Source organism: Callorhinchus milii, unplaced genomic scaffold (assembly GCF_018977255.1).
Source record: "Callorhinchus milii isolate IMCB2004 unplaced genomic scaffold, IMCB_Cmil_1.0 Scaffold18, whole genome shotgun sequence".
NCBI classification, from domain to species: Eukaryota; Metazoa; Chordata; class Chondrichthyes; order Chimaeriformes; family Callorhinchidae; genus Callorhinchus; species Callorhinchus milii.
The window spans coordinates 8,137,418-8,152,600 of record NW_024704759.1 but is presented as its reverse complement, the minus strand read 5'-3'; the positions used below and the strand labels follow the sequence as shown (position 1 = coordinate 8,152,600).

The following is a 15,183-nucleotide window of genomic DNA, read 5'->3' as shown; positions in this document are numbered from 1 at the left end:
CAATGTTGCAGAGGTATAGAAAGGTGGAACAAGTCATGGCATGAATGTTGGGTTTGAATGATAGCTTAGGGTCCAAAAGGACACAGAGGTTTCGGATTGTCTCGGTGAGGTGAAGAGTGTAGCCATGACCGGTGATAGTGTCAGCGGCTGAGGTGAGGAGGTGCTGCTTGGTGTCAAGCAGTAGGGCCTCTGTCTTGAGTTGGAGGAACATTGAGCTGGAGGAAGTTGGCTCTTGTTCAGGACTTAATGTCAGGTAGACAATTGGCCAGGACATGAACGGTCAGGGAGTCGAGGGTGCAGGCAGCAACATAGAGTTAGGTGTCATCCACATACATGTGCAAATTGACCCCAAGCCTACGGATGACATCGCCGAGCAGGAGCATGCATAGATTGAAGAGAAGATGACCGAAGAAAGAGCCCCGTGGTATGCCACACGACTAGAGGAGAAGCTGTTGGTGGCCACAAAGTGCAGACGGTAGGAATGATAGGATTGGAACCAGGCAATAACAGAACCATTGAAGTGGAGGTGGGAGGAGAGGCGGTGGAGAAGAATAGCGTGGTCAACAGTATCGAAAGAATGTCATTTGACCAGGGTTGTCTCGGTGCAGTAAGTAGCACAAAACCCAGATTGGAGGGGTTCATGAAGGGAATGCTGGGAGAGGAAATAGCGAAACTGGGGAGCGATGACTCGTTCCATGGCCTTTGTTAGAAAAGGAAGATTTGAAATGTGGAAATGTTGGAAAGCAGAGATGGGTCAAGGGAAAGGTTTTTGAGGGTAGGGCTGATGAGGGCTGTCTTTAGGGGGATAGGTACAGTACCTCCGGAAAAGCAATCCACCAATTGACTAACAATTGGGTTCCTAATAACTGCTACATAGGCGTGTGGAATAATGAAACTTGCCCAATGTTTCTCCCTGCCGGGAATCAAACCCAGGTCCTCTCGTTTGGGAGGTGAGTGCCCTAAACACTAAGCTACAGGACTCCTATGGATGAGCTTTTAGTCATTCTGCCTGATCTCTGGACTTTCAACCCAGAATCCCTCTGCCTTGCTCCAAACACTCCCCTCCCCCCACCTTCAAAACTCACCTCAAGATCTCTCTATAGGCAAGATCATTTCCACCCACCAGCCAGGCAATTCTAGTTCCTGGTAAGATTCATGAAACACTTTGAGATGTGAAACTTTGAGCTAACTCTCTCCAGTTGAATGCCAACAATACTGAACCCCTATGATTGGCTTCCATCAGCACCTCTACAACTCAAACATAGCAACATCCATGGATGCACTTTTATCCTCATCCTTGCCTTCAAAGCTGTCCACAGTATTGCTCCTCCCTCTTCTGTGATCTGCTAACTCCATATCGACCCGTCTACTCCCTCCACTCAGCTGAATCTTTCTTGCTCTATTTCCCCTACCCAGCCATGCCCAACCCACCCCACTATTGGCATTCGGGCTTTTAGCCTTTCTGCCCCCACCCTTTGGAACTCCATCTCAGCGTCCCTTCACCTTGCCCCATTGCTTGGCTCATTCAAGGCCTGCTTCGACACCTTCCTTTGCCCACGTCTTCAGTCACCTACTTACCCCCACCCTCCCTGTCCTCCACCCCTCCTGATCCCAAACCCCTGCTGGGGTCAAAATCTCTGACTGTCCAATACCTTGGAACGTCCTCCCAACATGAAAAGTGCTATAATAATGTAATTTGATGTTGTTGTTGTTGTGAACGTGGAAGGTGGTGTATAAACGTAAATTGTTGTTGTCAAAAGACAAGAGGCATGTATTAACTTTGACCAATGCTAACTCCTAACTCACTGTGTGTGGTTTTCTTTTATTTTCTAGGCTGCAGTTTTACACAATCCAGAGACACTTCTGAGTGGGTATACAACAATTTGGTGCACAAAGACCTGCTAGCCTGTATGGAAACATGATGCAATGGGACCAAGTCTCAAAAAGCAAGAAGTGTCCAGCGGAATAAAGACGAATGTAGTTCTAAAGGATTATTTGTGAAGACTTTCTTTGCTGCAAACAATAAATGCATTTTATTGAGAGAAAAAATGTATACATTCAAGACATTCAAGAGAAATTCAGGTTTCAGGTTTAAATGGTACTAAGTTTAAATTTTAAAAGACAAATAAATGAGTAGACAGTATTAGGGAATGGAGGGATATAGAAGATGGGAGTAGGAGTAGCAGCATTTTCAGACACCTTGACGAGATGATAATGCAATAAATCAATTGTAAGGATTATTGTACATATTATAATTATTATTACAGAAGTGGAATCAACAGAAAATGACCCATGGCCTCCCCCTAGTCGGGGAAACATTCAAAGTTTGAGTATATAGTGAGATAGACATTTTTTAAGAAAAAGCAATAGAAGACAGCGCCTGGCAATAATACCCAAATTTAATAATGCGTGATCAAAGAAAATCGACATGTATGTTGATAATTCTGTGCGAGTAGCGGAGCCTATCTTAGAACCTGGGAGTGAGAGTCCTACACTCCACAGAATTACTTGGCCCTTTCAACCACGATGATTTTGGATCCTTTGACATCCTTTATTTGATCGCAATCGAAATCCACCAAGAGTTCCTTAGTGCCTGATTTCCATGGGGTGATTTCAAACACTGCTGATATGTGACGGTCTTTGATCTCATTGATTCTGAAAGAAGAAGAAAAGCAACTCATCAGTTCAGTAGAAGGAATTTAAAGAAGAAAATAGCTCAACTGGAACAAATTCAATAATAATGCTTGCATTGGATAGAACGCCTTTGATGAGACAAAAAGGTATCAAAGCGCTTCACATATTTTCTTGCAAATTGCAGTCTGTTTATTTGTGGGCACCCATATTTGTGTAGAGCAACGTCACATGAACAGCCATGAATAACTAATTGTATCGGGGGGATTGTCAGTTAGGACACCAGGAGGAATTCTTTGTTTTTTCAAGTACTGAAATGAAACTTTTGGGCAGTTGGGACCAGAGTTAAATGTCTTACTCGAAGGACAGGGTCTCTGATAATGCAACACTCTAACTCACATTGCACTGGGTGTTGAATTGATGGAGGTGCCGTGTTTTTGATGAGATGGTGAAGGAAGGGTACGACTAGCCTTTTTACATACACTGAACAATGTTATTCTGTGTTTTTTATTTACCTTATCTGGGTTACGTCAATCAGTCCAGATCCTCCAAATGTCAAGACACCTTGTTTCAGAGGTACAAGCAGAGGGTTCTCAATGCAGATTTCTACTTTCACCTTTTGATACTGCACTGGCTCACCCAGGAGCTGAGAAAGTGAATCAAGAATTATCTTCCGAAATATGCTTTCCTTCCACAACTTTTAAGATAGTTCATAAATGGCCCTTATTGATACAGCTCAACAACAACTTTGATTTATATATCGCCCTCCACGCTGGACGGCATCTCAGAGCGCTTCACAGTAACGGATCCTGGGGCCAAGCCAGGGCGAGGGGGAGGAAGGTGACCAAAGTGCAGTTGAAAAGAAAGATTTTCAGCCGAGACCTGAAAATAGGAAGAGGTGGGGCGAGGCGAAGGGAGTGAGGAAGGGAGTTCCAGAGACTCGGGGTGCAGTGGCTGAAGTCACGGCTGCCGATGGTAGAGCGGAGGATTCGGGGGACGAGGAGGAGGACAGATGTCGTGGAGCGAAGGCAACAGGCACTGTTGTGAGGAGAGAGGAGGTCAGAAAGGTCGGGGGTGCAGATGAGTGGAGGGATTTGAAGACAAGGGTGAGGATTTTGAAATCGATCCTTTCTGGGACAGGGAGCAGTGCAGTCTGGCAAGGACTGGGGTAATTGGGGAGTGGATTTTGGCGCGGGTAAGAATACGGGCAGTAGAGTTTTGGATGACTTGGATTTTGTGAATGGTAATGGAGGGGAGGCCAGTGAGGAGGGCATTTGAATAGTCCAGCTGACAAGAACAAAGACGTAGACCAGGGTTTCAGCGGCTTTTGGAGTGAGGTATTGGTGGAGACGGGTGATGCGTCAGAGGTGGAAGAAAGTGGTGCTGGTGAGGGACCGGATGTGGGGGAGGAAGGATAATTGGGGGTCGAACCTGATGCTTAGGTTGCGTACAGGTTTGGAGAGTTTTAGGGGGAGGTCAGGTAGGTGGAGGAGGAGAGAACCATCTGATTTTAGACGTTGAAAAGAGCCAAAGAGTATGGCTTCCGTATTGTCAACATTCAGCTGAAAGAAATTCATGCTCATCCAGATGTCAGACAGGCAGCTGACAGAACATCAAGGGGACTGGGGATCGCAATGTGAGGTGGAAAAATAGAGTTGGGTGTCGTCCGCATATATGTGGAAGTCTACCCCATGTTTGTGGATGACATCCCCAAGAGGAAGCATGTAGATCAGAAAGAGGAGGGGGCCAAGGATGAATCCTTGGGGTACCCCGCAGGTAACCGGGTGAAGGCGGGAGGAAAAGCCGTTTGTGCAGATGTACTGCTGGCGTTTTGTGAGGTAGGACTCGAACCAGGTGAGTGCAGTCCCACTGAGTTGGATGACGGAGGAAAGGGGGTGAAGGAGGATGGCGTGATCGACTGTGTCGTAAGCGGCGGAGAGGTCCACGAGGACAAGGAGGCAGAGGGAGCCCTGATCACAGATAGAGAGGATGTCATTTGAGACAAGCGCAGTCTCTGAACTGTGGGCAGGGCAGAAACCGGACTGGAGGGGTTCGAAGAGGGAGTGGGAGGAGAGGTGTGCGCAGAGTTATTTGCAACAATGCGTTCTAGGACTTTTGCGAGGAAGGGCAGGTTTGAAATAGGGCGGTAGGGGCTAGGGTTAGGGGGATCAAGGGTAAGTTTTTTGAGGAGGGCGGTGATGACAGCAGTTTTGAGGGGGACAGGGACTGATCCAGAGGAGCGGGACTAGTTGATGACATCAGCTAGTGGTGGGCAGAGGAGGGGGAGCTGGGTGATCAGCAAGTTGGTGGGGAGGGGGTCGAGGCAGAAGGTGGTGGGTTTCATTGAGGTGATGGTGGGTGAGAGGGAGGAGGAGAGAAAGGAATGTAGGATGGTGGTCATGGTAGGAGCTGATGATGGGGAAGGTGAGGGAGACGGAGAGGGGGTGGTGGTGGGTGACAAGAGGCAGGAGGATCTCTGTAGGTTGAAGGCCAGAGGGATAGGATATTTGAGGATGTGAGGACCTTTGTGAGGGTCTCAGGATGTAGATTTTTCCACGGGCAGTAAAGTATGGTTGACGGCTTGGTGGAGGAAAGACGGATGAGAGAGGAGACGGAGATGAGGAAGTGGTCTGAGATGGCCTTGTCCATTGTGCTGAGGCAGAGATACAAGTCAGAATGCTGAACATTTTTTTAAAAAAAAACACTTGACTTTGTAATGGGAGGATGGGTATTCTGGAAGGATGCAATCAAATGGGTCGAAGAGCCTTCTTCATCCGAACTTCTCTTGTGACCTTGTGATAACCTTAATGTCAATGCTTGGAATTTTCAGACTGTTGTGGCAAAGTTACATTCATTTGTGTTTATGTCAGTTCCAACAGCTGTCAACTTGATCACACTGTGTTCGACAAGCAATATGCTATAATCAGCGTAAGTCAGTTCCATAGGGACAGTTTTCTCTGAAAGATCAGGTAAGAATAGAGATGAAAATTACACAAGTCCAGAAAAATACAAAGAATCGCCGAGAACATTTGAAATGCTCACTTATTTATTTACATAACTGATATAAAATATAAGAAAAATAACAACTAGAACTGGAAATCTTTTAACTCAAGATCCACAAAATAACTTTCTACAAAATCTCAATCAAAAAAATAGCCTTCTCTCTTACCTGCACCGGGTCCAACAACAATTCCGTTAATGTTCTTTGTCTTGCATTCCTTAATGGGTTTGCCAGTATACAATATTATTTCAGCACTGAAGTTCAGATTGCATTCAATTTTCTTGTCACTTTTGTTGAAGATGTACACATGAGCATAAACATCTTTGCCAATTGAGATGGACTCTTGAGTCTTCACAGCCAAATTGAATGTCTTCTCTTTCGGAACATATCGTCTGTTGTTCACCTCAGTAACACCACAAAATCCTACAACATCATGGCCTAAATGGATTCACAATTAAAGGGAAAAAATATATAATCATAATAATAATCAAAATGTACTCCAATCCTCTCGTTTGCATGAAGATTACACATATTCTTCAAATACAATATTTTGTGTTATAAGTGAAAATGTATTAATATACAGTTGCGATTTTAAGAAACATCTTTGCACTTTTCAATTCCTTAATGGTTCTATTTCTGTTCCTCACCCTCAGGGTATTTGTAATTTGCTGTGATATCCTCGCGTTCTCTACTCCCAACAGCCTTGGTACTGATCTTTCGGCCGACATTTGTGGTATTAAGAGATGTCTTTTCCTTTCTACCATCTCTGTAGAAGATCCAGTCCACCACATCCGCATTGACCTCTGCGTACACGAAGGGAACATCGAACTTCACATTCAGTCGTCTTTCTTTTATTGCTTTGACTGGAGATGGTCCACAACAATAGACACCTTAAGAAAAACAATGAAATAGATTAATTACATTCAATGATACACATGGAAACAAGCCATTCAGCCCCACTAGCCTGTGCCACTCCTCATACTCAAACAACCCCTCTGCTTTACCCATCTGCTCCCTTGTCTCTCCTGCATGCATCATATTTCCTCCTAAAAATATTGATGAGCATTTGGTAGCAAGTTTGAATAAAATACCGATAATCCAAACTAGTATTCTAGTTAGTATTTTAATGTCCCCAAAGGAGACATTTGCTGTTAACACTGCCTATATCGTTATTGTGATATTTCCTGAAATTCTTCTTCCTCAATTGTGTAAGAAATGAAAGATATGAATATATTAATTCAAATGACCCTACTGACAATCCGTGCCTTGGGCTACAAGCCTATTGAGGTCTTTACCTTCACTCCTCTTCTGTGGTGTTGGATCCAGCACCTGCCATCCATCAAAACCAGACTTGAGATCATTTCGAGCCATCCAAGCTTCTATCCAGACATGGAAATTCCTGAAGTATGGAAATAGATAATACAATGTTTCCCCGTATCAACATGTATTGTGATGATTATTTGAGTACGTTTCTGTTCCTGTCTTCTCTCCAGTTATATACCCAAAGAATTCCCTGCAACTTTTTCCTTCAAGACCCGTTTCAAGACCCTCCTCTTCTACCAAAGCTTCCCAAGTATTCATTCCTCTCCCTTTCAAACATCCCAATCAATGCTGTATCCACAGCTTCCTGCGACAGCCTATTGCACATTTTCCAAAACCCTCTGTGAGAAGAAGTGTTTCTCACTAACCACCCTAGCTCTAATTTAAAGATTACTCCCCTGGTTTTGGATCCCTCTACCAAAGAAAATAAAAGTTTGGTTTGAGTCTTCACTCACCAAATACTATCTCTGTTGTTTCTAATCGTTCTTCCGTGTTCATCAACCACATTGTCAATGGTTAAGTTTCCATTGGTGTCATGCGCAGATTGAAAGTTTGTGACCACACGTGTAGGAATTCCTAAACACCTCAAAACTAAAGAACCAACAGAAAAACAGATCATTACACATATGATATCAGGGTGTCAAACAAGTGGTGATTTTCAGTGAGTAAAGGTCTCAGAGTCTCTGAAGGGGAATCTTGCTAGTAAATAAAATAATAATAATAATATAATAATCCTTGCATTTGATATATTGCTTTTCACTTCTTCTAGACATCTCAAAGCGCTTCACAGAGTATACTGTAAAGTGAATTGACTGTATATGTGTGGGCAAAACGCGGCAGTCAATCGCACACAGCAGTGTCCCACAAAGTCATGGATTGAAGTGACCAATTTATTATTGTTTTTTTTTCTTGAGGGAGTATTATCACCCATGAGGAGTAAGGAAACTTCCCCAAAGTTTTGTCCTGGTGGGAATCAAACCCTGGTCTCTCGCTTGCGAGGTGAGTGCTCTAACCTCTGAGCTACAGGACTCCATGTAATCGATAGTATGTGTCAGCCAATCAACAGGAACCCAACAATCTACTTCCATTACTTTGGAGTGAAGTTCAAGTTGACTGTGCAAGTCACCACTTTTCAATTCCCAAACACTACCGTTCTCTTTTACAGAACAACAGGGTAGGGGACAAAAAGTCTTCTCGTCTTGTTCATTCCGTTTACAATGGATTCAGCAATTTGCATTTCTATTTTGAGAAACACATTGCCGAAAGATTGCATTTGATGGTCTTCATAGTTAAAATTATCCATGTGAAAGCTGAATTGAACAAATTTTGCCAGTTTCTGCAACCTCAGAAATAATGTTGCTTTAAAGTAATGTTGCAACATATTGATTGTGGTTGAAACAATGATTTGTTGGTCATATTTGGTAATTTATAATTGTACATTTTCCATTTTTTTAAGGAAGAAATCCCTGGTTGCTCGCTCTCTTCTGTACCTGTGCAAGCCACCGCTGCAAACACCCAGCACTGTCCAAAACAAACTTCCTGGTAGTTACTTCTAAACCACTTTCGAAGGATATCAACACTTCCAATCCATTGTGTAGGCCTTGTTTCCGGATAATATGGTCCATTCCATCGGCTTTTAAGTATTCCTTTATCATCGGCACTGTTTACCTGAAAACACAACAGTAAATTTGGGTTGAATGTATTATGGGGTCATTATCCTGGAAGTCAGTAATGGATAAGCCTAAAACGTAGACAAAATCAATGGGTCGAAACATAGTTGGGGTAATTCAGAGCATTTTTGTTAATTTGCCCTGTTGTATTCTCTTGCTTGTAAATACCACATCATCGCTTTTCAAATGTTGAGATTTTGAGCTGACAGTCTCGGTTGGTACTACAGGGTGGTGCAAGGGGGTGCTGCACTGTATGAGGTGCCGTCCTTCATTGAGATGTTATCCTGGACATTTGTGGAAAGGGAGTTTCTGGTGTCTTGGCCAACTATTCTCCAGATAAATTGGGATTAGGAGAGATGGAGGAGCAAACACCGAAACAATTGCAATGGAATGGTCTTCTGGTACATCATAGATCTATGGTGCATAATTGTCAAGATTAGTGGGTGGTGGTGGAGGTAAATGTTACCACAGGCTCCATTATTAGGGGCAGAGTCGGAACATGGATGGAGATCAGACATTACAGATCTTAATTGTGAAATGCTGCTGTTAGATAATTATTTTTAACCAAATCCCAGTTGAAAGACTAGACTCCGGATTTATCAAAAGACAGTCAGAGGAGGTTTCTAAAACGTGGTCGAAAACAAGTCATCGCTGGGGAGAAATTCCAACTGGGATTATATTTACTCTGTTAGTGTAGCATTTCAATGTGACCAGAATTTGACAAATTTGCTGAATTTAGCCTTAACTTTTGAGTCGCTTTACTTTAAAGAACTGGTAGTTCTNAAAAAAAATTGTTTTCCAATTTAAGGCAGTATGGCAGAATTTGGCAAAGTTGGACGATGTAAAATGTTAAACATAATGCAAATTTAGGCACAGGTGGAATTTCTCCTCACAAATTCCATTCCACTCCCTTTATTTCTACCCCTATCAACGTCAAAATGTCAACCTTACCATCCTAGATACCACCCTGCTGATGTAAACAGCATCGTTTCTTCGTTCATAGTCCCCAGTTGCGCTTCTTAAACTTTTGGGATTTAGGTCCAGTAATTTGAGGCATATATCCACAATATCTTCTTCGAACTAGGAAAGAAAGATTTGTATTAATAATCTGGAATTGTGGTTACATATTCATTCATGTTACCTTTTACCCAGGTCTTTGTTGTTTGAAAATAATGAACTGTAGTTCGATTCGTCAGCAATAATAATTGAATTGAAATAACACACATTGATGCAAGGATTCATATTATAACCTTTCCATTAATTCAAGTCAGCCCTGATTCGGCTGGGAGAAAGTTGAAGTTATATGTTCAAGCACCACCATAAAGGGAACAAATAAGTTGAGAAGAATGCTTTCCTAATCTTTTAGTACCTGTCCAAAGATCCAAGGGTTGGAGTGGATACTGTTATATGTATTCCTGAAGATGATTCCAGTTTCGTTCATCACATACTCTTCTCGCTGTTCAGCATTGTCCAGAAAGACTTCATCCTCTGAAAGTTACAGAGCAGATGTAACAATACCACAGATTCCAGCTGGTGTTTATTGAAACTAACATGGCTAACACGATGTCTAACATGCAACACCTTTAGGACTGCAGAGTCCCAAAGTATTGCATTGTCTTGGGCATCAGACCCATGTCTTCATATGCAATGAGTTACATCTTCTGGAAACCATCTTGAACTCAGCCTTAATTTGGAAGTTGGTTTTCCAGCGCTCTTTTTGGATATTGCTGGAAAGTGCTGACTATCCTCCTAGAAGGAGTGGGGGTGGGGTGGAGTGGGGGGTGAGGGAAGATCTTCTTGTAGCTGAACTGGCTCCAAGGTGACGTGCTTGCATTGGAATGTCAGAATCGAGCTAATCCTCTCTGGCAATCTCAGTAGTCTGGCTCCTGAAGGGCCAGAGGTATTCCATGGCACTGCCGACGACAACCAGCCAGACTGCCTGAACAGACTAATCACTGTGGATAGGATTCTTCCCATTCAGCTCCTAGTGAGCCCGAGCCGTGATGGTCCCAGCTTAACAAGCAGTGGGAACCTTGCCAGACAGAGTGGTTAAAAACAACTCCTGAAAGTCTGAATTTAACTCCGCTATCAAAACTCCTGTACGAATGTTAAATTATTGAAACAGTGGGTTTAAGACTAAGATCCTGTGAATATTTGGTCTGAGTTTGAAGGTCTGGGAAATCCAGAAATAACATTAATGGTCAATAAGTTTGACATGAATTGCAAATCCATTCAAACCTGTGGAGCTCTTTTTAATTTCATAGTGAAATGTATATCACTGCAAGATACATTTTTAAATTGGATGCAAACAATCTTTCCTTCCTTATGAGTGCAATTTGGCAGGTGTTAGAGTACGTGTAAGGTTATATGATAATCTCTCCAAAAAACAAAAACAATAATAAATTGGTCATTTTCAATCCACGACTGTTCGTGGGACACTTCTGTACGCAATTGGCTGCCGTGTTTCGCCCACAAATATACAGTCAATTCACTTTACAGCATAATCTGCAAAGCGCTTTGTGCCATCTAGAAGATGTGAAAAGCGCTATATCAAATGCAAGGATTATTATTATTATTATGAACAATATAGACCAATTGTTGCATTGATCTCATCAGAAAGGCCTGTTTTCAATGGTTAGGAGTATCAGTGTCACTTATTTTCCAAAAAATATAAAGGCGCAAGTAATGTGTAAAGACATTATTTGACAATGCTTTCAGCTGCACCAACACAGAGAACAGGAAAGAACAGGTTCAGAGTTGCAAATGATAGTATCAGTACAAATGCCAGGAAGTATCACTGAGAGAAATAAATAATGGTTATCAGGTGGACTTATTTAAAAAACAATTTGATGCTGATATGGGAGGATGGCAGGGTGGGAGTTCTGGGAGGATTTAATCAAATAGGCTGAATGAAGGGTCTTCTTCACCTGAATCAATCTTGTGATCTTATTTTGCATGAAGCATATTGTACCTGAGCACCATGGGTTAAAAAGCAGAACGAATTCTCCCAGCACGTATGCTTGCTCTTCTGTTGCGTCGTGCAGCTTCAAGGTGTAACGACCAATCTTGGCATTCGGTGAAGAGTTGATGGTCAGTGACAGTTCACAGCTGGAACACCCATGCGAGGTTGCGCTCCATTCATTTGGATCTAACGAGTTTAAAAGTTCGAAACAAACCTGGGTTCCAGCTGAATGTGAAGGTCTCAAACCTACAATGAGACAAGAAGAATTTCATTAATTTAAAGCTATGTCAGATCAGACAGACATCACCTTGTCACCAAAATTGGCGTGATACAGGAAAGCTGGTGGTAGCCAGCTATCTCTTTCTCAAAATATTAGACCATTAACTTCAAATTATCTTGTTGCATCCCGAGGCAAGATAAAATTGGTCATTCATTTCACGGCTGCTGGTGGGACAATGCTTCTGCTGTGAAAAGTGCTATATCAAATATAAGGATGATATTATTATATGCACCACATGTTTGCAACTCCCATTTCTACAGACATAAGTCCTCCAGCAACTCCTAACTCAAACATAATGAAAACAAATGCTCTCTATTTTATATTGAGAAATTTACATTTCTCACTCCGGTGCCTGCTGCTTACGCTCGGCGAGCTTGGGCCTCCTGTTTGGGCCTTGCACCATCCCCTGCAACATTGGTGGCTGCATTTTCAGCCACTACCACCCTGAGACTTTTGATCGCTCTCCCTCTATCGCTCCACTTTGCCTCCTCCTTCCCCTCTTTTGGATCACGACTGAAGACCTTCCTCTTTGACCGAAAGCATTAACTATTGGTAGGCAGGAACCCGGTTGTTAGTCGAATAAAAGTCATTTGAACTTGTCCCACTGCATTCCTGATTAATTACCTGTTTCTGCAATGAGTACAAATCTGTCAGCTTCAAGGTTGAACCCACTTTGACTGAAATTCACTGTAATGTGGAATTCCTGCCCACGTCTGAGTATCAATCTTTTGATGCTGATCTCATCCGTTCGGTGCTCTTTATTGTTCTTCTCAAAGTAAAATTCAGTAAAACTCACTGTAAGAAAGAAATCACTAAATCAATACAAGATAAGCATCATTCTATCATAGATTGTTTTGTATATTATTGTTTAATATGCTTGTTTTGGGCGTAAAAAGCCCAAATTTACACTAGTTTTAGTCCATAAGACCATTTTGTCTTAAAATTTGAGTTCACACAAAATTATGGAAACTACTTAAATTCAAAATTTATGTTGGAAGTGGTTCTTGAAAAGAAATTAGCTTCCAAATTAATACTAAACTGAATAATTTTCATAATTATGACGAATCTCAATAATCTTTAGACAACTGTTTTTGACCTGTTTTTTTGAAAATACCAAAACACTACACAAAACAATTTCACTTAAAGAATGAATAGAACAGGATTAATAGAATTACGGGTCACACCGAATACTTTTGGGGGGCAAAAATTTCCGTGAGCATCACATGTGTCTCCTTTGATATTATGGGCTGCTGATTGGAATTTTCTGTGCTTCAAATAAAGGATAAACGCTCAATGGAGGCACAAAAAAGTGCTGATTGGAAAGGAGATGGCACGATTACTGTCTCACTTTTGGAAAAAGATCCCTTGCGACTTAAACTGTGATTCCTCAGGTTTCAACGCATTTGGGTGCGCATTGCTGAATACAGTCTGTCATTTTTCCCCTCCTCAACTACTCATAGGAACATAGGAATTAAGAACAGGAATAGGCCATTCAGCCCCTCAAGCCTGCCCTGCCATTCAATAAGATCATGGCTGATCTTCTAACCTAACTCCATCTGCCCGCCTTATCCCCATATCCCTTAATCCCTCTATCCTTCAGAAATCTATCAATCTCAGTCTTGAATATGTTCAAGGACTAAGCATCTACAGACTTCTAGGGTAGAAAATTCCATAAATTCACTACCCTCTGAGTGAAGAAGTGTTTCCTCAACTCTGTTCAAAAGGGCTGAGCCTTAATCTTAAGACTCTGACCCCTAGTTCTAGATTTTCCTACTAGGGGAAATAGTCTTGCACCATCTACTCTGTAGAGGCTCATAAGAATCTTTTATGTTTCTAATTCTTCTATATTCTAGAGAATCTAGGCCTAGTTTACTCAACTTATCCTCATAGGTCAACCCCCTCATCCCAGGAACTAACTTAGTGAATCTAGGCTGCATCCCCTCTAAGGCGAGTATGTCCTTTCTTAAATAAGGAGACCAAAACTGCACACAATATTCTAGGTGCAGTCTCACCTATACAGTTGCAGCAAGACTTCCCTACTCTTGTATTCTAACCCTTTTGCAATAAACACCAACATGCCAGTAGCCTTCCTAATTGCTTGCTATTACCTGCATACTAACTTTTTGTGACTGGTGTACAAGGACACCCAAATCCTCTGAACACTAACACTATCTAGTCTCTCCCCCTCAGAAAATAATCTGCTTTTCTGTTTTTACTACCTAGGTGAATAACTTCACACTTCCCCACATTATATTCCATCTGCCACCTTCTTGCCCACTCACCTAACCTATCTATGTCCCTTTGCAATCTTTTTGTGTCATCCTCAGAGCTTACTCTCCCACATAGTATCATCGGTGAATTTAGATATTTTAAGCTCTATGTCCTCGTTCTTCAAGGCCGGTCTCAAGACCTTTCTCTTTGACCAAGCCTTCGGCTCCCCTCTCGACTCTCTACCCCCTCCACGCTCCTTCCCTTCCCTCCCCTCACTCTGACCATTTCCCCCTTGCTCGGGTCCTGACCCAACTGTACAGCGCCTTAGGACGTCCTCCTGACATGAAAGGCGCTCTATAAATGGAATTTTGTTGTTGTTGTAGATCATTGTTATAGATTGTAAATAGTTGAGGCCCAAGCACTGATCCTTGTGGCACTCCACTAGTCACATCTTGCCAATCTAAGAAGGAGCCGTTTATCTCTACTCTCTGTTTTCTTCCCGTTAGCCACTCTTCAATCCATGCTAATATATTACCTTTAATTCCATGGGCTCTAATCTTGTGTAGCAGCCTTTCATGTGGCACCTTGTCGAATGCCTCATGAAAATCTAAAAAGACTACATCTACTGGATCCCCCTATCTAACTTGCTAGTTACATCCTCAAAAAACTTTAAAAGATTTGTTAAGTATGACTTTCCTTTTGTAAAGCCATGTTGACTCTGCCTAATCATGTTATGGTCCTCTAAGTACCATACTATGATGTCCCTAATTAAGGATTCTAATTTTCCATACCACCGATGTCAGATTGACTGATCTATAGTTCCCCATCTTCTCTCTCCCACCCTTCTTAAATAATGGTGTTATGTTTGCGATCTTCCAATCAACGGGGACCATTCCAGAATCCAGAGAATTTTGGAAGATTAAAAAGAACACATCCACTATCTCAGCAGCCACCTCTATTAAAACCCTAGGATGTAGGCCATCAAGTCCAGGGGATTTGTCATTTTTCAATCCCAGGAGTTTCCCCTGTACTAATTCTTTACTGATGTTAATTTTCCTAAATTGCTCACTAAGATTAGCTTCTTAGTTACCCTCTATTTTCGGTAAGT

The 15,183-nt window shown here is 42.2% G+C and overlaps 1 protein-coding gene across 1 annotated transcript; it reads right to left on the bottom strand.

The window, feature by feature from the left end:
• Positions 1-1,521: 1,521 nt before the first annotated feature.
• Positions 1,522-13,911, bottom strand: LOC121850389 (protein-glutamine gamma-glutamyltransferase 2-like; the record flags this gene model as incomplete). The annotated part of the gene is made up of 14 exons (XM_042341945.1): positions 1,522-1,560; positions 2,523-2,655; positions 3,147-3,277; positions 5,435-5,462; positions 5,872-6,070; positions 6,265-6,522; positions 6,928-7,031; positions 7,408-7,543; positions 8,443-8,620; positions 9,574-9,702; positions 9,992-10,110; positions 11,594-11,830; positions 12,489-12,630; positions 13,897-13,911. Coding segments are annotated over 14 exons (1,848 nt in total), but the record flags the coding sequence as incomplete, so codon positions are not given.
• Positions 13,912-15,183: the final 1,272 nt, after the last annotated feature.